This window comes from Balearica regulorum, chromosome 9, assembly GCF_011004875.1.
Source record: "Balearica regulorum gibbericeps isolate bBalReg1 chromosome 9, bBalReg1.pri, whole genome shotgun sequence".
Classification (NCBI taxonomy): domain Eukaryota; kingdom Metazoa; phylum Chordata; class Aves; order Gruiformes; family Gruidae; genus Balearica; species Balearica regulorum.
Window position 1 is genome coordinate 7,154,705 of NC_046192.1, and position 24,443 is coordinate 7,179,147.

General features: G+C 35.8%; 1 protein-coding gene across 3 annotated transcripts in view; it reads left to right on the forward strand.

The window, feature by feature from the left end:
* Positions 1 to 24,443, forward strand: part of CLSTN2 (calsyntenin 2) — a 386,924-nt gene that overhangs the window by 324,452 nt on the left and 38,029 nt on the right. For all 3 annotated transcript variants that reach the window (XM_075760965.1, XM_075760964.1, XM_075760966.1), the window contains exons 7-8: positions 92 to 340; positions 916 to 1,037. In XM_075760965.1, coding sequence (XP_075617080.1) covers positions 92 to 340; positions 916 to 1,037 — 371 coding nt within the window. The remainder of the gene's footprint in view (positions 1 to 91; positions 341 to 915; positions 1,038 to 24,443) is intronic.

Consider the following 24,443-nt stretch of genomic DNA (forward strand, 5'->3'; position numbering starts at 1 on the left):
AAAAAGTGTGAATCAGACCCGTGGCCTATATTAATCTTCACAGCTTTTTCATTTGTTTCTCCTCATGTTATTCATTATATATCGTTTGCAGGAGCTTCCTCAGGTGCCATTGACCTGTTACCATCTCCCAGTGCAACAACTAACTGGACAGCTGGGCTTCTCATGGATAACAATGACATGATTTTTAAATTTGATGGAAAGCAAGGAGCCAAAATCCCAGATGGAATAGTCCCGAAGAATTTAACTGACCAATTCACCATCAGTCTGTGGATGAAACATGGACCTAGTCCAGGATTAAGAGCTGAGAAAGAGACTATCCTCTGCAACTCTGACAAGACAGGTGAGTTTGTGTATTGAAAAAATGTTTGGCAAAGGGCATAACAAAGTTAGTAGATTGATACCATCTCTCCTCAGTTAATTTGGTCTGAAAAAAAAGTTACTAAGCTGGGATGGTACCACTCTAAGCATTGCTGACTTGATAGCTTATTGAGGGGACTAGTGTCTACCTAAATTTCAAGCACTGATGGTCGTCTTGGATAATCTCTGTGAACACATCTGTATGAATTTATAGGTATTAGTTGATTAAATAATTAAATTAGGTTTATTTTTTTAATTATTTAAATTGGGAAAAACAATTCTAAAAATTAGTTAAATAGTGATTTGGATTTTATTTGTTAGTTTCGACATAATGCTTCCGTAAACAAAACTAATGCAGTATAATTCAGGAAGATGCTTACTGTATGTGGCTTCCCCGCGAACCATAATGATTCATGATATCAAGGAAAGTAAATTCTTTTGGGTTTTTTGTTTGATTGGGTTTTGTCTTTTAGGGGTACATTGCTTTCAAACACATTCAGCTAAACAAAAATGTTGATGGTAGTTCAGATCACTGATCTTATTGGTCCCTCCTTTCAGAGATGAACCGACATCACTATGCCTTGTACGTGCACAACTGCCGATTAGTATTTCTGTTGCGCAAAGACTTTGATCAGGCTGACACCTTTCGTCCTGCAGAGTTCCACTGGAAACTGGATCAGGTACCTGTGGTTTTTACTCTTACCCATAACCCATCCTTCTCTTCATCCCCTTTAGAAATCATAGAGAACAACCCAAATCCTAGCATAACTGCTTTGGGAAATCGGAAGTCTATTGCAATCATGTTGCAACTTTTCACTCTTACGACTCTAATTGGAATCCACATAAAAAGGGATAAATGATTTAACTTGGTTGAGTCATTTAATACAGTAGGGTTTTTAATTGAGTCATTTTACAGTAAGTAGAGGTTTATATCCTTTGGCAATGGATAGAGACATGACATTGCATATAGTTCCCTAAAAGTTTTCCATTTATCATTTTAAAAAAATCTACTTTATCAGCACAATGGAAGTGATGGAAACCTTTTCAATAAAGAGTATGCTGACACACAGAAAGGCATTTGTAATATATTGTAAATCTAATCTGTAGACTTTTACTTTCATCTGCTGTGCTGTATGTAATTTCTCCTTATTATGAAGAGTATATCATGAGGAAACTATTATTAAAGAGATAAGAGTTGCCTTTCATAGATTTATTAATTCTAAGCAGGATAAGAATCATTTGGATGAAAGAAGGCAGACTTCAGCAAAGTAGTATTTTCTCAATGCAAGTTTCTTCATGTCTTTGAATCCAAATTATGATATTGAAGATGTAGATATAGGAATTGACTTTCCTAATTGACCTTCAAAATGCGTACAAAAAGATCATCTTTTTTGTGATTTTCAGATGAATGTGGTAAGAAACCATGTGATGATCATAGCACTTGCTTTTCATTTCCATTAACCAGTTTGGAATCGTTTCTGCTGTACTTGATATGAAATCTTACAGTGTCTAGAAAGGGGTAAATTTACATTAAATCACATTGGAGATTACTGATGTCACCTCAGATAATGCTCTTCTGAGTGCTGAAGATGGATTTGTATCTCTAAACTGTATACTAAGCATCTAAATTAATGATTGTATAGACTTTATGTAAAATATTTTGACTTTGAAAGTTGAATGCAATCAACTTCTGTATCCTCACAATGAGAAAGGACCAATAAAGGTCCTCTCAATAAATGAAATTTGTGTGTAACTCAAGTAACTTAGCCATGACAAAATACTGGAAAAATGTACCGTCAAAGATAATTTTCCATTGCTGGGGGATGTATTTGATTGTCTGAAATAACTTTTTCAACTCTATTGCCATCTATAATTACTTTATTCATACTCTACTTTCTCCACATCATTTCCATACTTTTAAAAAATAGAGAGGAAAAATAGCATAAACTGGAAAGTACAGGAATGCTAACATCTTTCCAATTACTTTTTCTTTCTTGCACCACAAAAAAAGACAGTGTATCCTGAACTGGTTTTTTTTCATATCAACAAATTTTTGCATGTGATTAGCCTTGCACTAGAATTTGATTACCATCTATGTTATTGATGAGCAACATATACTTTTCCTATTTCTATTTTGACAGTATTATTTCCTTGCAGAAAGTGCTGCTCATGTCAGAAATCTGCTTCTGGATGGTCTGTTGATTTGGGAAATCTGTATGAATTTGAGGGTGCATTGTTTCAAAACAACATGCTAAAAGTGTGTATATATAACTAGTTAAGCACAAGTGCTATGTTTTCCTCTAACAAGGGATAAAGAATATTTTGGGCAAGTCTACAGATTTTGTCTGAAATTAATAAACCTAAGGGAGTTGCAGCAGTAGACAGCTTCTCACATCTTCAGCTGACATTTAAGTAGAATCCCAAATATCCGGTGACAGGAAGTCATTGTGATGTAAATCCTAGAGGAACCTAAACATTTCAACTAGGGATGACTAAGTCCTTGGAGATATTTTGAGATTCAATGGATTGTACTCTGAGTTATGTTTATGGAGAGATGTTATTTTGTTGGAGCCATCTCAGCAAACGCAGATGCTGAAGGCAGTCCAAAGTAGTACTTGACACATTAACTCTTCATTTCTACTGTTTGGTTCTAAACTGTATATTTCATTGTATGCCAGTAATTATTTGCATAATCTAAAATATGCTCCCAAATTGTAACACTACAGAAAAGTTGAACTGCAGTTGGGCACTGAAGGGAGAACCTTCCTAACTAGTATTGAAAACTCCTTTGTGATGGAAACTAGAGATAGAGAAGATTTTTTAGGCCACATCATCCATTTCCTTTCATTCAGCTACTGACAAATGATTTCCACGGTATATTTTTAACTGCCCTTTCTAGCTGAGAAAGAATGTAAGATTAAAGTATAAATAAAGTTTGTTATGGGTTGTGTGACCACACTTCCATGATGATGAATTTATATTGTTGTGGTGATACTGTTGTAAGTTTTGTCATGAAGGGACTTGGTAAAGATTGCTTCTTTACCTCTTCATCAATGCTCATCTGGCCTCTATGGTAGAGTAAATTAAAAGAAACAAAATAAAACATACATAAATAATAGACTGGCAAGAAACTTGCATGGTTTTAAAGAAAAAGGCAGTCAGAAATTTTCACTTTAGAGTGGTAAAATTATGCCAGCTTCTATCTACCTACAATGGTCTGCCTTAGAAAGCACAGGATATTTTAACACCACATCAAAAAGCAAGTTAGCATCCCACTACAGACTCCTCTGGATCTCAATATGAAAAGAAGTTAGGGCTAGATTTTCAAAAGCAGATTAAGTGCTCTAGATACTTCTGAAAATCCTACCAGGTCATTACTTGCATATTTAGATACTGAAATACCTCTGGAAATCTCACATTCTGAACTGTTCATTCTGTAGTGACATATCCTCAGACTCCTTGTGTTTTTAAGAAAAGCATGGGAATTAAGCTATATCTAACTGTTGTACAGTTTCTCACCATCTGCACTGCACTGTGATATGAGATGCTGTAGACAGCATTGCATATATGGCTCTGGAAGGCAGTTCAAAGGTTGGTACCAAGCACAGCCATAGTAGAGTAAAATGTGGCAGAGTACTTTATTGCTGAGCTCACTTTATGTTTGTGACAACAATCCGTAGCTTGTTTTTGCTGAGAGGAATCCGGTGACCTTGGAGTAGGGTGACGTATAAACTAGTGAAATCATTTATCATTCTTACTGCAGAGTAGTAATATTTATTATACTAGCTGCTTTGAGCTCTACTTAGTCCACAAGGCTACTCATTCTTTCAAGGCACTGACCAAGAATGTGAGCTTATTATTATTATTCAAAATTTAATTTAATTCTCTAGATTTCATTTCTGTGGGGGTTCTTAGTTGCAGACTCCTTTCTTGGCTGAATACAAGGAGTCACGTAACATTTTGTATAGCTACACCTGAGCAGTGCATCTGAAGCCTTGCGATACAATGCAGCCATCATAACTGTCATGCATAGCAAGCGTCTGAAACCTCCGCATAGTAATGGCTGTGAAGTCAGCTTTGGGGCGATTGTCTCTTTCAGTTGCTTCATAGACCTAAGGATTTATTCTCAGTATGGCTTTCAGTGTATTTAGCTCTATTTGTTACATTAAAATTAATAAACTTTGCTAGGCTAAGTTTTTGCTTATTGTGTTGAAGATGCATGACCTGAGAGTGCCATACCCTGGGCATATGTACCTTTAGTATTGAACTGCTAACACATGGGATGAGCATGTCTGCAAAAACTGCTAATAATCAGATGTAACAGATTTTAAACTGAAGGTATCCTTGTTACTTATAAGAAACACAGGGGAAAAAAGAAATTGGTATAGTTTGGTTTTTTCCCCACTTTCATCTTTTTGGAATTAACCAATTTCAGTTGGTTAAATGTAACCTATTTATGTCTTAGTTGTGAGAGAATCCATAAGAAAAGGTATGGAAAGAACCATGTTAGAGAAGATCGGTGTGAAGTCTCTAATGCATGCTGAGTAATAAAACCTGTGTGGTTTTCCCAAACAACTGCAACAGCTCCCAGATTAGAGGTGGTTCCTTTCTTTTATTTATTCCCATTTCCTTGGAAGTGCAGGTGTTTCCTTTGTTTCAGAATCATGGTCTTTTTTTCTGAGTTTCCCATGCAAAGGTTTAAATTGAGTGTCATGATGTGTTTGTCCACTTTTTTTAGAATTTATTTTCTCATACTTTACTGTAAGACACTTTAAACCTGAGCACCTATTACAAAAAGTTTTGTCACCAGAGTCAGTAAAAGGCACTTAAATCATCATCATCAAATTGTCTCAAATGGGTAGGAACATAGATGTGTTTTTAAGTGAATTATTTAGGCAGCCAAATATAAATTTGGGCCATCTAAAAATAACATATGAAATATAAAACCTATTTCTTCTTTTTTCTTAGAAAGCCATGAGGATTTACGTTAGGGTTCCCTTCTATTGGCAAGCTGATATGCTTAGACACTCATCTTAGGGATGTGTGACTGGTTTTAAGAAAATGATTGGATTGTACAACCTCCTCTTGCACACAGGGAATAACTGCACAGGGGATGGGTGTGGTAGGGGCCGGACCTTTCTGAGCTCCAAACAGCACAAAAGTAACCTTGGAGACTTGGGAGTTGGTGAACTTCTGAACTTACATCTCTGACCACATTTCTCTTCAGCTGCTGGTGCTATGTCCGGCCTTGTCACATTCCTTGATGCAGATATACTAGGACTGCAACAGAGATCACTTTATAATGAGATTATGTACATTAGAAATAGAGTTCTGTTGAAATCAGTGGGAAAATGTTCGTTGATTAAACAAGGGCAGAATTTTACCCTAGATATGTTTAAAAAAAAAAAAAAATCAAGTCTTCTCACTTCTGTTTCTTTCAATGCAGATATTTCCAAAAGCACTTCAGGGAGCTCTGTTAGCAACTCTGTTGTAAAGGTTTGAACTAGTGCCCCTTCCCTTCATTGTCATCCACAGGAAAAACCTCTTTTGATCCTTGAATTTCTGCTATAAGAAGTGACAATTTTTGTGTGTTCCCCATTTCTGGTGAATATAGTGAGAACTCTCTCCCTCAATTCCCTCAATTTCTGTCCATTTTTACTGTTGTTTTCTATAGCCCATACAGAACCAAATCAAAATAACAATGTGAATAATGAACCAAGGTATTCAAGCCTTTGGTGACGGTGGAAAACATAACAACAAATAGGACAATGCACAGTGTATTTTACACTGTTCATCACTGTACATTTCTCATAGTTATATTGAGGATAGTCAAGCCACGAGGTATTTTTCCTTCCTCTAAATCAACAGAATAGGAACACTTTTTTGAGTGGGAGAATGGATCTTAGCCAGGGATGAATATTTTTTTTCATGTACTTGTTTTTATTCACAATGGGAAATTATTTTCTGTTTTATACCCATGTTATCCTGAAAATAGTCTTCCAGCCCACAGGCAAAATGGGAATTGATCTCCTTAAAAAAACAGGGAATGCACTGCATGATCTGGAGTCATTCTAAGAAAAAACTAAACATGCTGAAAGTTACTGTTTCATTTCTAAGATGAGATAAATTGCTTTGAATAATCCAAAATAAGCCTGCAGTGCTTTTCATTGTGGAAAAGCTGCAAACAATTACTTTCATAATAGGAACTAGAAAAGAGGTTTAGATAAATCTGAATGTGACGCATTCTATCTCTGTGTGTGCACATAGATGACGAAGGATCAAGGCAAGGCCTCTATTTGCATTTAACCACTGACCACACACAATAGGATCTTCTACCTGTAGAAAGCAGCCTTGCCTGGTCGAGCCCTTCATTCCCATTTGCTTTTTCAAATAAGCTACTGTGCAAGGACATAATAGAGCAGGAACTGACTTTTGAAGAAATATATGTTACATGATAAGAGGGCAAAATGAAAGAGATTCTGTATCTGGATCTTTTCTTAGTTAAATTAGCTATTTCCATTAAATTACAGCATTTATAAGTGAAAGTTGTTCTTACATGCTTGATTTTTAGACATTGGTTAGTTATGTGCATCTAGTTTTGAGAAGACAGTCATTCACATAATGAAAGCCCTAGTGGCTTCCTTCTTGAGAGGCAAAGAGTGAAAGAAAATGAGCGAACATTTATGGAAAGTACATAGAAGGTTAAGGGTACAGGAAGGAGATAGGATGGTGCAAGCTTTCATCATTTCTATGCACTGAATCTCACCTCTAGATAAAAGACTCCAGGCTTCTCAGTCCTATACTTTCCAACATGATGCCCTATTGAAAGGTAACTTTGGGGTTTTTTAATGATGGAGTCTAGTTGTTTGTTTTTATGTGAAGCTCAGAAGAGTTCCTTATGCTCTTAATCACTTATTTTACAAATTGGTATGTGGACCTGCACTGCTCTACGCATACATCTTCAATAAAACTACATGAAGAAGTAAGTTAGGTGTTTTCCAACAGAGCCAATAAGAGATAGGAATCATGCTAGTCCTGCAACAGAGATGAAATAATCCCAGGACTTAAAAAGTCTTCACAGCATCTGTGGCGTTCCAAGTACATTATAGCCCTGTCTCTTCTGACACAGTTTATTTACCAGCTTGCATCTTTAAATGCTATTTTGCTAAATTTTTATTCAGCATCTTGCTTCAAAACAGCTTTTGCTAGCGCAAGGATAAATCAGCAGTGCTGATAAATGCCGAAAGTGTTCTTTGAAACTCCAATCGAAAGAAGCTTGCTTAATATATAATTTTGTTGCAACTAGAATATCACTACTACTAATAAAATCTTGACAAACAAATCACGGTGGCTGACAAGAAATGCTTTATGACATACAAAAATTCCTTTGGGCCAGCTCTGATATTCCCTATAAATTGGCCTGGTTTTGTGTATTTCTAATTTCTGCAGTTCGGCCCAGCATGAAATGCAGTGACTGCTCTGTGCCTCTGTTAAACTTCTGTGACCCTTAAGGAGCAACCAAGCTGCCCGTAGAAAATATTTTATAATTTATCTGTTTGCATTTACTTGAAAATATTTGGATATGTTTTTCTGTATTTGTATTCTGTATTTTGCAGTTTTCTCATTTTTTTGGCTGTGAAGGTTTTATTATAATGGTATAGGATTTTCAAACCTGTTTGTGCTGGCCTACTGTTGCCAAAGACTTAAGATGAGCTAGGTTGACTCTTCTGAAAATGATACCTATTATGTATTGTCTTTCAGTTCACACTTATGTTAGACACTTATTCACATACGTAGTTATGCTTGGTACCTAGGGAGGTTAGAATTGTTGCAAACAGCAAGCCCTCTAGACCCTGAGACACCAATTTTTTGGATCAAATTGGAGAGAAAAAAAAAAAAAACCCAAACAAATAAGAAAGAAATTCTATATGGCATGAAAAACAATTTTGAACTGACTCTAGCACCATGAAATAATGATAAGTATTACACTGTAAAAGCTTACCGTGGGAAGGCCCCAAAATCAATTTAATTTGTTACATAGAGAATATCTCAATATGGAGTTTTTAATGTGCCTAAATAAGCTGGATTGAAGTGTCTGTTAACTTGCCTTGTTTGTATAGTACTCTGGGGACTCTAGAAACATAAAGCCTAGAACAGAAATACCCAAACAAGCTATGCATGTGAAGGGGAATAGTCATATTTGTTTTCTTATTTATCAGCTATATATATTATATATATAAAATCAGCTATATATATTTTATATATATATATTTATATTTTACACTGTCTCTAATTTATCAGTTATGCCACCAGAGTTTGTAAAAAAACATGCGCAAACCATTTTGAAAATGTTGCTGAAGAGCAAGATCTGTGACTTGGGCAATTTCCTAGGGCTTCTATGTTGTTTATATTTCAAGAAAAGCTGGTTGGCTTTGGAGCATTCAGGCGGCGTTTGAAGCATTTCACAAAGGTAGGACTGACATCTTTATCCTTCCAAACGCAGGTCAGGAGATAAATAGCGTGTGTATCAATAAATATAAATTCATTTATCTGTGTGCATGAGCTGTTTATTCCAGCCTTGGAGCCATGGTTTCTGGACGTCCACAGTTCAGGAAGAAAGTATGGTGGTGTTTTTCCATTGATGTACTTCCCACATCTGGATAGTCTCTTGGCAATAGCAAAGCCTAGAAATGCACATTTAAGCACGTGATGAACAATTATGTAAAAATGCATAACTGAGTGGCTTTCTAGTTATATAGTTAAAAAATAAAGAGAGTGCTGCCTAACTGTAGTCATCAAGTGTTACTGAACTGACATGCTTCCTTGATGCAATTTAGCAACAAGAAAGGTGGATTATGTTAGAATTATTTCATCATGAATGAACTGAGGATCTAATTTACTAAGACACATTGAAGTTACAGCATGACAGCACAAAGACTTGCTGCAGCTACAGTACGTAATCAGGGCTTTCAGGTGCTTTATCTGTCAGTATGATTAAGCAATTTCATTATTTAAAGCTGTAATTAAGCCATCCATATTTTTGAAACCTATTGTGAAAATAAGTATTACACATTACAAGTTTCAAGGCTACAAAAGCAGCTCACAGCTTGCATGCAAATTAGTTTGCAAACTCTTCTGCTTCGCTGCAGAGTTGTCAGAGTGCAACAGTGAATATACACTATAGAGAAAGGTTCTCATTTGAAAGCTCAATACCTTATTTTCTAATGCGCTTATTTTCTTGCACCCAGTAAGACAAGAAGAAAAATCCTCATTCCAGGATTTTTTTCATTGTGCTACGGGAATGCTAGAGGTGACCCGTAAGAGTTTCATGAATCTCACCATCGATTATTGAAGTCCAGTAGGCCCCGGGGCATGCGGCTGGTTATACTGCCAGGTTGGTGACTGAGAGACACACATCTCTGAGGTGAATGGAGTCTCTGCCTGTGGAATAGAGGTTGGTAGACAGTAGGAAATAGTATGGTCTTGCAGGGAAAACTCTTCTGGCCAATATCCAGAGCAGAATTAACGGCTGGAAGGAATCATCTGCACAGCTCAAGAACAGGTGCTGGTTTGAGAAGGGTGTAATATTAATAATGTAAATTTAGGCAAATGAAATAAAAAGGCAGATCACATTATGGTCAGATTCCAGTGAACTCGGTCTACCACGCTTAGCAAACTGAATGGAAATCTTCCTATTGTATTGTTGTCCATAAATCCAACTTGTTAATAGACTAGGAAACTGAAGCTTACAGAAATCAAATTCTTTGCTACTGAAATGTGCATTAAAATGGAACTAGAACTTGATCTACTAATCCTCTCTTTTTATATTTTATCCATTAAATTTTATTTTCCTGTATTGATTATTGAGATTGTAGCGGATGTACTTGGTGCAACCTTGGCAGAGAGAGATGGACTTTATATGTCCTCTTAAAATTCCTATCAGCCTTGTTATGTGTGACTCTAATTAATGCCTAATATTTAAAAAATACATTATTATGGTTGCTAATGGTTTAGTGAAACTTAGATCAGTAATTTGTCATGTGGAAGTGACCATATTAACAACTCCACACCTGAGACTGTAGGAGACATTTAGTTTTAGTATGGATCTGTCAGTTCTCACTATACCACCTCCCTAGATCATCAAAACCAATTTTCTTATTTGCAGAACTCTTGGAATGTATTGGGAATGACTTTGGTGGGTAAACCAAATATTTATGATTTCCATCATTTTGAAGAAAGATCAATTTCACTTTTCACAAAGAGCTCTACTTTTTTAAGATATTGACTGTCTTAAGACAGATGTAAAAACACTTTTTGTATTCACTGGTATCTATTGGGCATGTTGAACTATTATGATAGTAGTGGGTTTATTTGCTGCAGAAAGTAAAAAATTCTTCAAGGGTGCACTAAGCATCTGCAAAGCTTATAAGCCAGTGCCTCCGCTGGTGTAAATCTGCCCCGTTTTTCTTAGTGCAACTGCTACTGCACTGGCTGAGAGTCTAAACCTTTTCTTTCTTACCAAATATAGGCTCTGTAAAGAGTAAGGGGAATGTCAGCAGCTTTTCAATGAAGCCAGGATAATTGTGCAGTTTTTTAATTCAATGCCACCAATTAGAAATTAAGTCTTCAAAATGTGCTTGGATCCGTGAGCTTTACCAGAGCATGACAGAGCCAGGATTACTTCAGAACTTAACGTTAACCAGCATCTCAGTCCTGATTATGTTAGAAATTATTGTGAATCCGTTTATGGTTTAGTAGTATTATTAGTGCCAACTAGAAAATGGAAATCCTTATGAATAATTTTATGTCTTAAAAGCATTTTTTTACTTTAGAGTCGCATATTCTTTGTAAGCAGGAAATGAACCCTACAGAAGCTTCCCAGGCAGGCACATGCAGGATCCTCACTTGACTTTTCCATTAGCAGAAATTGTTTTCCAATGAAACTGAACATTTCTAAGCACAACTTTAATGTTAAAAACTGCACCATTATTGAATCATAATTTCAGGAAAATTACTAGCATGCTTTAGTATTATTATTGATAGTTGTAATATTTTCATTAGTTTTACTTTTTTAAAGTATTTACATAAGTCATAAAAATCCTACATCAGCAAGTAAATGTCCAAAAAAGAAATATCGCTATGACATACCTGTTGCACAAAGTTCTACTATGCTATTATAGCATACCTTCCAAGTTATAAAGTATCCTCACAGCAGCCAGGTAAGTTCCTATTCCTAATTTACTCACACCTGCTCAAAACTAGATGAAAAGCTGCAGGCTGATAGTGCACAGATCTTCCAAGCCCTGAGCCAGTATTCTTCCAAATGGACAATTAATGATATTCAAGACACTGAAGAATTTTCCTGCATTTTTTCAAGCAGTTAGTCAGAGTTCATGGTCTTGCTAAGTTATTTTGCAATCTTACAATGATTGTTTTATTACAAATTCAGCCTTTTCCCTTTCAATTTGTTTACTCCAATTAACCTGTGGACTCAAATTTGTTCAGAGCAATTTAGTGCTGCTGTTGTAATTGGATACACAGCCTGCATGGCATTTTTTATTCTTGGCGTAAGTGGCCTTAAGCTCTCTCTCACTGAGGCATCTCTGCTGACATCATTGGATTTGGATGCCCTCCCGAGTCAGGGTTTGCTGTAATGCTTCATGGCCAGCACAGAGACCCTGATTTCAAATTCAGTCTTCATTTTCTGCGTTCTGAATATTTAACTCTAGTGTGTATGCAATAGAAGCCCATACTACTTTGTATGCAGAAGTAACTGGAAATGTCCAGTTTCCTTCAGATAACCGCTGTAAGAGACCTTTCTGAATGTCACACTCAGATTCCTTGCAGTACTGTTCTTCCCTTCCTTTTCTGTCACTTTCTAGTTCAAGTGGACTAATTGTGTTTTGATTTGGAAATACACAGCCCTGAGCTTATCTTTAAGTAATTAAGCAGTTACAGTGGTTTTCCTTGGACTATCCACATGCTTACATATAAGCGCCATTCTAATTTCAAGTTTCAATTGCCATTTTGATACATGTTAAGCAGTTTGTTTTGTTCAGGAGTTTAGGCACCAAAAGTCAGCCCAGAAATAAATCTGCACCTACATTAATCACCAGCTAATTAAAACACAACCACACCTTTCTCACCCACCTTTCAGTTTTGTGTTACACATAGCTATGGCTTGGGCTTACGGAAGCACATTTAGGCTGGTAGAGTCTTACAACAGAGTTTTCTGCAAAGCCTTTAATTGCTTGCCTTGGCAGTTTTCAGGAACAGAATAAAGCCTGTTTAATTGTTCACCACACAGCTTTTCATAAAGGCTCAGGAAATCAAGTATTCCTCTGATTTCTTATATGCTCTTGAACTTTTTTTGTCAGAAATGTTGAAAAAATTTAAGGTTCCACAGGTTGAAGTAGGTACCTCTTTCCTCATAACCTTGACACTTAGGTGACCAGCCATCCTTTCAGCATTTGGAAGCCTGCTGCAATCCTTCAAGCCACTGAATCAGTTCGTGGTATATACATGGACTAAGCTATCTCACAGTCATCCGCCAAAAAGCCCTTTATACTTTAAAATGATGTTGACGACAGTAGTTTATTCCTGCTTTAATTCCTAAGTTTTGTTGGCTCTATATGAAGTAACATTTGCTTGAAAATTTTAAAGAAAAGATCAATAATTCAAAATTTCCTTAAATTTGCTCACTAAATATATCAGGTTCTGCTAGAACTGCCTGACTTCCAGGTTGTGGAAGTACTGTTTTTAAGCTTTGGTATGAAAAAGTGTGTGTATCTCTGAGTGCTATTGATACGACTTCTATGAAAAACATCTTCCTTGAATTTCATGCCTTCAAAAATGCTGTCTATCAATTTACAATTTCATGATACCTCTGCTAACAGCAAAAATGTTCAGGCACTTATAGTTTGAGGGCATCTTACAATAATTATTTATTTTAAACTGAAACAGTTTGATAGGGTAGATGCATGCTGCACAGTTGCAGAGTGTCTGTATCTGTGCTGAAAGCACCAAAGTGTTTTTCACAGTTTTATTTTGAATAAGTCATCTAAAATTCAAAAAGTTTTAATTTTAGTGTTACAATTTCCAATTTTCAGTACAGCTGGTTATTTTAATTATCAGCTCAGAAAACTAAATGAAAGCTTTACTACATTGGATTATCTACAGTCTGTGTATGTATTTGTATGCATTGGGAATGAAGATTATGTCTAGAGTAACAGAGTATGAAACCTGCATGACTTCATGCATTAACGATGTCTTAACCTCATGCCCATAATTTGAAAATCAGAATACAAACAAGTCTTTTTTTAGTACCCAGAAAAAATGCAAATGTTTCTCTTCTGTAATTTTTTCAATATGTCATGCTCTAATTTTAAGGTACATTAGTAATTTGTATGGCCAGTGATGCTCTACTCTTAACCTAATCTGCAACAAGAATGCTACATATAAATTAGCGATTCCTGCGCACCAAGGGATGGGTGGGTGTACGCTTGCTGCGCGCTTGAGAGAGAACACAGCCCCACACGGGTGCTCTCATAGATTCACTTTGATAGTTGGCTGCCTCAGAGAATTGCCTTTTCTCTGATAATAAATTAGCTGTGCTTTCAGCTGTGATTTTGGTGTGACAGATATAGTGCAAATGTGATTTCTCAGACTGAGGGCATCCTGTTTTCACACCCTTCAGACATGTTTAGTCATCATCAGGAAACACTTGATACACTAGCCCTTTGAGGAGCGTCAGAATCTTTTCCTGTAGAGTTAAAATGTGAGAGGATAAAAGGTGTTAAATGAAAAAAAATAATACTTAAAGCTTATGATTCAGAAGATGCTTGGTCATATTTCAAGAGTAAGAGTAAATATTAGAGAGGAAAAAAATCTCCAAAGGAGATACAGATCTCCTTTATACACCTCCAGGTACAGATAGACAAGAGGTACAGGGTTACATATCAAAACAAGTATTCTGCATATATTCTTGGGATTTAAAATTATTTTCTTCATAAAAGGCAAACCTGAGAATATTTTTTTTTAAAGCAAAGTCTTATTTTATGCCACCCATTAATATCTGTAAGTCTGCTATTTATTTGAGTAAAAAGGAGAGGGAGACATTTTTATGTGAACTTAATTTCCATAAAGTTTTCTGTAAAAATTTACCAAAAACCTCAGCCATCTGACATAATTTTTGTTCACAGTCTAGAAGTTAGGTTTCAGAAAGAACATGAGTCCACATGTTTCCTGTGCAACGGTATAAAGTAGCTGAGGCTTGGTGGTGCTACAGGGGCTATTAATAACGAACCAAGTAGAGCAATCAGTAGCCTTGGGCAAATAAAGTAAATTCTGAGATAGTAGTGTAATGACACATGGGTATCATTCATTAATATTTCAAATATTCTTCAGTTGCTGAGTGTAATCTACTTATATGTCATGCTGTACGCACATAAACCCAATTCTGATCTCAGTTTCATTGTTTAGAAGGAAGATAAAAGGTCACACAGCTGAAAATGTGTCTCATGCATGCAAAATTCCTAATTTTAATAGCTGTCATATATAGGGAATGACAAAAGTTCTGTATCTAAGACTGGAATTGGACCTTGTGTATTTTCACTTATCTTTTGGAGTTATCTATGTTTATAATGACTTATGGGATTTATGGTCTTGATAGCAACGGATAGGCTAAATCAGAATTCTTTGGGGTGTTTTGGTGCATAAGATGTATGTTCGCTTTATGGTATGCAGGAAAATTATTGGCTATGGTTACTTTTACTATTTATGTGGCTTCCCTCTGTATGGTCATAATTACTGTTTAATATATAATCTGGAGAATGCTTACTGGTGCATGATCACTTCATAGATACGCATGCTTAATCTGTTTCACAAATTAATTTTTGGGTTCAGCAAACTATCTTTGAATAGGGCGCAAGTGATTTCCAGTCCCTGAATGGAATACAGCAGCAAACACTGAAATGGTGTTGTGGATCATGAATTGAAGAGTACTTAACAAAAGAGGCAAGGCAAATTCAATCTCATCCTCTCTATGAGGAGTAGTAACTTTCAAAAAAGCATAGAGCTGGCTCCTGAGTCTGACTGAGAGTGTTAGAAGGGAGACAAGTAGCAGTGAAGCAACAAGATATGTTTGATATGAAGATCTCTGAATTGTACAAGAGTGAAATACAGCTAGAGCTTCAGTTCTTGCTATGAAAACATAAAAGAACTACTAGAAGATGCAGAGACAAGGGAGGAAAAGGATGACCATAGCTGGGAAGAAGGAGGAAATGAGTATAGAAAGTGAAGAGAGGTTGATGCTGCCATACAAATGTCTGTGCTTTGTTTCCAAAGAATATTTTTTTTTTTACTGAAGAATCACATGATATCATTTTGGGGAAAGCAAGCCGTAGTGCTGAGATACCTGAGGAAAACTGAATCACTTAGTATCTGCCATGCCTTCTCTTCATTGTGAAGTTGCCATCAGCAGAATCGCAGCAAAATGAGATGGAACAAAACTGCAGATAAATAAGCCTTTATTTATTTTTGGCATTCAAGAAATCAAAAAGAAGTATCGGTGGGTAGTTTCATTTTGAGGGATATTTTACTTTCAGCATTCTGCTGTGAGGGACAAAGTTTTCATCACAAATTACCTTCTGACCCTGCCAAAGGTTCTAGGGATGTTAAGCGGGAATATCTGCTCTTGTTCCACGTGAATTGGTTTGAGTCTATTATAATATACCTCATGGGATCGTGTTGGACTTTTTGTCCTCAATATTCAGATTTTGTTTTCCTCTTTTTTTCTTTAAAAAGGTGATACACCATTTTGAAAACACCTGAAGCATCTTTACCACATTTTGGCAAGCATAAAAAGGTGTAATCCTCATTGTTCTTTCTTTTTTCTTTTTTTCTTTTTTCTTTTTTCTTTTCTTTTTTTTTTTTTATCTGTAGAACCAGTTGTCCCATTTCTAGCAATAGTACTTTTATCTTAGGAAGATGTCTGTAGTCCAGCAGCCATTTTCCAACCAGCAAAGCAGCGCTTCACAGGGAAAATTTCAACCAGCTCAACTGTGAATAAAGGTTTGAACTTTTGGATAATTACTTTAATGATATCCATAAAACTTTTAGAGTTTGTGCACCACTGATATTGAAAATTTCTTCCCACTGTCTATTTGTTTTATGTCCTAACATCAACCCAGAACTATTCTGGATGCAGGCCCTCAATGCTGACTTGTTTCCTCCCTTGAAAGCACTAAGAACATGATTGTGATTAGTACTGGAAGCAAGCTATACACTGACTAAATAACAACATTCTCTGGCAAAGTCACAAATATAGCTGATACCTAATTACCTCTGTATGGTATATAACATATAATCAGCCTGTCTGCAAAATGCCAGCTGTGTAATTAAAGGCCCAGCAGTTACCATTTTAGTAAGAGACTATGCATAATATTTGGGTTGTGCAATTTCCTGACTTATCTTTCAGTATAAATACAGAAGCATGGATATACAACCATTCTTCACTTTACAGAAATTATTACGCTAGCCAAATATGACTCATTGCCACCTTTTATCTGCAATAAAAACAAAATAGCATTTGCTTTTCTCTGCATTATGTCCTAATTACATGCTGGAGCTGAAGTAAATACAACACTAATCTGTATGGAGAAGGAGCATCTATTTCTTACGTGTCTTTCTGCAGTTATAGCTACCTCCATCTCAGACTACAGCAATATTCAAAATGATTATAGTAGTGGGCTCCCATATGAATAACGCTAAGTGATTCTCTGGAGATATCCTCTCAATGTAATGTGAGAGTTGTGTAAGAGCAGGAATTCTTTTGTCTCTGATTTGCACAGTGCACTTTCAACACAGCAAATATCTTTCAAGTAAATCACCTTTCCCAAAATGTGGAAATTGTGAAAGGATGTTCAATGGCTGTGTCAGTTCTACCTTCCTTTATTGGGTAGATTCAAAGCAACCCTTGAAGTTTTCAAGCAGTGTCAACACTTCCTTCAGAGATAGCGAGCCTTTGAAGAGGGATTTGCCAGGTGATGGAAAGCCTTCAAAGAGCCAGCAGTACCATTTTCAGCAACAGAGAGGTCATTAGCCCAGGGGAGTATTCTGGTGGGCTGTCTTCTGTGTGTAGACTACCCATCTCAGCAATCGTGGTATTTTCCAGGTGGTAGGTGAGAACTGAGGTATCAAGACTGGATATTTATGTCATAAATGAAAAATAGCACATGGCACTTCCAGTGGGATTTTAATAGATGGGGGGGTCTAGTGCTTTGGTCTGAGTGAGTGATGCGTGTGGATGGGAATGTGTGAGAGGTGGAGGAGGAGAGAGGAGATCTCTTCAGAATTTGGTTTTCAGAGCTGAGCCCAAGTGTTCTCCTCAAAAGTAAACAAGCCACAACTAGCCTGTTTGCTTTGTCTCTGGAGTCTAGTTTGCATTAATCACATTCTCTGCACCTTCGTAACATGTCTAAATAACTGACTGAAACAAGCATTATGTTTGTTCAGACATCAACAGCAAGGGAAGGATATATCATCCTAGTTTGAACAGTGACAACCTCCTTTTTCTTCGAGCGACCTCCTTATGCCCAGAGAGAAAAAACGCTGTTACTGAATACCCTTCAGGAGTATGGCCAGACTTCTCAGCTGCCTGAAATCTCAGTCCTTGGAGCAGGACGTAGTCAAGATGCCTGACTTGAACATTTGAGTATTAGTGTTTCAGCCAGGTTTTTAGAAAGCAAACTGAAAAAAACCAGTATATTAATATTTGAAAGGTAATTGCAAAGGATAGGAGGGCTTGTTTTGTATTAACATTCATAGCTTTTTTTTTTTTTTTTAATTAAATATGTTAGCGTACTGAAAAGTATTTCCTTGGTTTTCTGGCAAATAATACATGTTTCAGGAGGCTAGTTAAATGTGTGTTTCATTTAGTTTATGACCAGAACTCCATTTGCAGACCATACGTATTACTGAACCCTCTGAAAAGTAAAAAATGTGTTCATTGCAAATCTCTTAATAGAAATATCTAACAGGCAGAATCCCTGCACATATCATCTGAGCTGAAGGCAGATCCCAGAGATCAGAGAAAGTGGTTTAAATTCCAGATAAGATTCAAAGATGAATGATGAGGTCTCATGAGAGAAATAAAGTAGAATTCTACATATGCTGTCTTGAGATGGGAATAAACCTGCAGACCAAAAGCTCATTTCAACTATCTTTGAAGATAGTTTGCTTAAAAGCCCACATCTCTTTTCAATTTTGGTTATACATCAATTTTAGAAAGGACATTGATAATGCAAGAATGTAAGACTAATACAATTTGAGCCTCAACGTACATGAAAATGTTATCCCTAATTGATTTGATCACTTCTCATTGATGTATTTATGGTCATAATGTGTACCTTTGGGAAATAAAACTGTTTCATGCTTTGTAAAAGATTAATAATCAAAAATCAAAAATGTAATTGAAAACTTTAGTAAAATAATTTCAGTCAGATTTCAGGTCTCAGACTATGAAACCAATTAAGTATTTGGTATATTTCAGTTAGGTAGGAGGTCAAAGGATCTGGTGTGGTGGTTTGTTTTTTTTTCCTTAATGTTGTTCTTACTTGTTAAGTGGTAATAATGTGTTCAGTTTGTGGATAATTCTCAAAGATATTATCTCCCTAAGACTTTGCATTTTTTAATCTCTGATCACATATATAGACATTTGGATATATAAGGTTTATAGGAGTTTCTGTAATTTAAAGTGATGTTTAACAAAAAGTTTATACTGACAAATCATAGCGTAGATCAATATCTAGCATATAAATAAATAAAATCATATAAGCCCTTTAAAGTTGGAAGCAGAAAATTAAGCTTGTAATATTTATTCTGGCTAAGCTTTTGGTTGTTCTTCTTATTCCTCAGATTCAATTAGGTAAGGGTTGATTCAACTTGTTTTAAAATAATGTTACCCTGTTTCATTATTAGGTAGAAAGTGCATTCATCTCCAACTATTGATGATTCTCTCCCTTTAGAAAGAAGCTGTTTCCCACCCTGATAGGACCAAGGAAATACCTTAGTGAGGCTGACAAGCTGCAGTATTTCATGGTGGGAGGTATAATGCCTTCCTTCCCTTTCTTTTCCTACTCTCTGCAGCAGCAGATTTCAAAGGGCAAATCTATGCTGACAGTGGCCATACTGCATTTCTGAAGCGAAGTTCTTTGCGTTATCCTTAATAGTTTTATTTATTCTTTTATATGTGCAGGTAACTCATTTGTGCAATGTTGGTATGGTCTGCAAATAAATAGCAGTAACCATCATATTAACTGCTAGATCTCAGGGCACCTTACAAAGACCATCAGCATAACTGTCTCCTTTAAAGTGGGAAACATTTGGGAAGAAGTGTCCAATAGCACACTGCTTTTAATTTGTCTGCTACAAGGGTATGAATGGGTTGGATGATCTTTTGAATAAAATTGACAAAGAACATATTTCAAGTTCCCACATTAACAGAACTGGAGTATTATAATTATTTTCATCCATAAATATTTCATGTACACAAACTGATTAAATGCTAGTCTTTGTTTTTAAAAAACCCACATAGATTGCTTTTCTAGAACATCATCTGGCTTTGGTAATAAGAGGACTTTCCACTGGCCAAATATTGTTTTAAAAAGAGTGAATTCTTCTTGTGCCAAGACTGATTTTTCAAGTATACTTACAATTTTTCCAAATAATTAAAAAGGGGTAAAAGAGAAGCTGATAGCTTATTTGAAAACAACATGAGGTTAGCATTCCTCATTCTTGTTTTAGCATTATTTAAACACTTCTTAAAATTAGTCTTAGACTGCAGCTTATATTACTCACTGATGTGAAGAAGGTGGTAAAGCATGGACGTATAGGGTATCAATGAGTTTGGTGGTTCCTGTATATGTTTATTGGTTTTTTTTTTATTATTATTACTGACTTAGCACCGCAAATTAGCTAAAAGCAAATAATGTGAATGAGATTTAAAATTTGCTGAGTATTTGTTTTATACTATTTTTTAAGATACAGATTTATGAGCCTTAGTAATAAACTTTATAGTATGTAATATTTCAAATTGGTCCTATTCTCCTAAGTTTAGTGGCATGCATTAATGTATTTTCTCCTGAAGTATATAAAATATTTGTTTCTGTAAGATATTTGCCAGAATTCCTTATCTGCTTTGGTGTATGTTTGAGCAGAAATTGCAGAGGAAATGTTATGTAGTCTCATACTATTAACATATATTTAGGTTGGTGCAGTATGTATAGAGTTCCTATCTCATGATGAATAGATCCAAAAGCATTATGTGATTTTTTTCCAGTAGTAATGCTACAAATAAGGGAGTGCCACACTTAAGCTATCTTTTCGCATCTAAGACACGTTTAGTTTGAAAAATTGCAATAAGCATTATATTAGAGTTAGAAGCTGAGAAAGCTTGTTGTTACTGTATAGGATTGCACATGGTATAGTTAGATAATGCAGGACTTTATTTTTTGCATTTTGCTGAAATGGAATTGAAAATTTTATAATGGTTTATTGCTGTATACAGCTACATTAATTCTGAAATTGAACTTTTGTTATTGTATAATGAATGTAATCAGATGATAAATGCATTTTTTTTGATCATACTATGTTCTTGTTTTCAGGAGGTGAGATCAGGTTGGGGTCATTTCAGCCTAGCTCAAGACACTAAATTTGGGTCTCCATTTTAACTGCCTAGTGTTATCCCTAAATGAGCTTTTGAAGATTTTCTGTTGATGAAACCTGAGGAGACTGGAGGTCTCTTTGAAAGTCTTCAAAATAATATACGTTTTTCTATTGACTCTACAGGGGAATTAGCTACCTGTTTCATGAAGAGGAGACACTTAAAATGCGCATCCAACTTTAACACCTAAATTAGGTAAATGAAATCATTGTCCCTTTCTCTAGCCCCAGGTGGCTTGTGGCCTGTATATTTATTTTTATAATCCATAAAGACAAAAGAGAAGGAGCTATAAAGTGTATGGGTCAAAAATATCATTACTCAAAGAGATCAGAAAGCACGTAATAGGTCATAATTGGTTATGGTTAGTTGAGTGTGAAAAGCTAAGCAGAAATTGCCTGCTTTAGGTGTGAGCAATACAGAGTTCATCTACTTCTGATAAACACTGCTATATATCTCATTTACTCACTGTTTAATTTTGTGCTACTCTGTTGGTGAATGAATGTGCAATTCAAAAATACTAATCTGAGTATTCTTAAAGAAAAATGTTTTGGTTTAGTAAGGACACAGGATTGTAAGAGATTCAGTGAGCTCATGAACTGTTGACAAATTTTGAGTAGTTCTTTTGAGATTTACAGGAGTTAGGTGATATCAGGAATGTCAGGCATAAAATTTCAACTGGGTGCTGTATAAGCCTCATGTATGCGGTATAACACTTGGAAAACTAGTTTGAAGGAAAAGAAAGTATACATAATAATGCTACAATTTTGAATTTAAACTCACAGCTTGTTGTGATACTGATGTGCAGCATGAATCCTGAGTATTTACTGTGGGTTCTTTTGTTTTAATTTTCTAATATGTTATGTTTTATTTTGTTTCGGTAACAACTTCTGTGTAGAATGTACATGGAAATGAATGAATTTATGGAAAAGTTGTATTTGGCCTAATGAAGATTTTGAATTTTTTAGCCACTGTTAAAGGAATATTTTGTAAAATCCTAAGAAGAAATTCTGATGAATTTGGGCTTTTTTTTTGTACAATGAATGTTTTCTGGTACCTAGTAGACTCTTCTTCCTTAGGAGGGCTGAAAACAAAACAGCTATTTAATACTCCTTTGAGATCACTAATTCTGACAAACAGTTGGACTACAAAGTGCTGTTTGACCTTACATCAGGGTATTTTTCTGCCTTTTGTTAGTTCATGACCAAGTGGTGTTAATTAACAGAAAAAAAAGGGAAGGAAAAAAAGTAAAATAACACCACTGATACGAGTTACTGTTCAGTAAATCTTTCTGTTAAAGGTAATGAGTAATATAAGAGCAAAGAGCGGCCAAAATGGTATCAGTAGTAGTAGTATTTAGATAACAGTCGAGAAAGTTGCTAACTGTTTATTTAAGTGGTCTGCTGACCTCCTGGTTTGCTAACTTCTGCTGCAATCACTGCTGCCTCCTTCATTGGGCAGCCTGATAAGAGGGGAATATTGCTTCTGAAATGGGGTGCCATTTCCACTGCGCCCGTTATATACCCTCATTTAAAGACCACCCCTCAGCTTAGAAAGCCTGGAAAGAGGGGTGGCCCAGTTCAGAACACCGTGTTCAAATAATGTTCACTAGGCTTATTTACTTGAGGGACAGAGGCAGAGACAGACGTCAATGATCAGGAAAAATTTCCTTACTGATGAAGAATACTCAACATGTTACTTCCTCATCCAATAACTATTTCTTTATGGGATCATTATAAGAGTTTATACAAATTATTTTACATTACCTGCCAAGACTTTGCTACTAGGTATCTGAAGGAATATCAATAATAGTTTTATTTAATAGTATGGTTAACAGTTTTCTGTTAGGTACGTTTCACTTCTGTAGTTTAGTTTCAATTTCAGTCCAACTCAGCTATTAAATATTTGTTTTCTGAAAACTTTTTATATATGTTTGGATACTCTGAAAATTTATCTTTTTTTAATTTTTTTAGCAGTTTTTAAATTGATTTGTTCTTATACAGGCTGTGATAAGAGACTTACAACTGGTAGAATACTGCAAACTGGTGTAAGAAAATATTCACGTTGATGTGAGCTGTTTGGGGTTTACTTATTTTAGTGATTATAGCATGTTGACATTTTGAAAACAAGTTTCCCTTTTTATTTTAAAACATTGCAAATCCATAACTATTCTGCAAAACTGTTTTCAAATTTATTTCACTCTAGATTGTAACAAGAAAAAACAAAGTCTGTGCGTATATGTAAGCGTATGCATATTTATATATATTATTCATGTATATATATGTACAACTAAAAGCTAGAAAGTATGGAAGCATTGAATTGTTTTTAACACATCCTTCCCCACCCACTCATCTCTCAATCTTACAGTAATGTAAAAGTCTTTTTGGTACGGTACAGAGTAGTCTAGTTGCTTCTAAAAGTAAGACAGGAGAAGAATCTAGCCCGCTGAATCGCCAGATATATTTCAAAATAGAATGGTTTCTGATGGAAGAGGGCCAGCACTAATATCATGCAAGATCTTATCAAGGGGCTGCAAAATGAGAAGCTGAGACACATCTCTGATTTCCCCCCCTCCCCCTTCTTTTTTTCAGTTCACGAATAGAAGGTTTTTTTAACTCCTTTCAGTTTTTATACTCCAAAGGCTGGTTTGCAGATGACTCAAATGTCACACATGGTTGGAATAAAGTTGGCTTCATTAAATGATGGAGTAATAGAGTGGATATTGTGATTACAAAAGAGGGCACAGAATACTGTGATGAAAGACAGCGATCTACTCTGCCTGGCAGAATGCCAACAGCACAAGGGAGACTGAGAGAATCTATCTAGCAAAGAGGTCAATGCTACAATTAACATCATCTCTCTAGCATATGGGGCAGGTAGTTTAGACAAAAACAGATAATAAATCTTGGAAAACTGAGTCCGATCTATATACTTAGCTCTTTGAAACTAATAATACACAAATCAGATTGAAACTAACTCACAGTAATAAAACATCTGCTCCAGTTGCCACAGGGTGACTGCAGTGTCTTTGTTCACCCTCTTCTTTGAGATGAAAGACATTTGCTGTGTCAGTCAACCTCAAAATAAAATACACCACAGAACTCTGTGAGATTCAGTTTTTTTATCTTAGGAAAATTAAAGATCAAAACATGTCTTACATCTGTAACTCTGGTGCTAAACACAGACTCACCTCTTCTAGGTGCTTGCTCTTCCTTCTATGTTCATTTAAATGAACCTGGAGGGGAAAGGGCTGAGGAGAGAGAGAAAGGATTGCTTTTATTTGTCACAACAAAGTAAATAGGTATTTCTGATGAAATGCAACAAGGCGTTTCCTATGGGAACATCAGTAGCTATAAAGAAGTATACT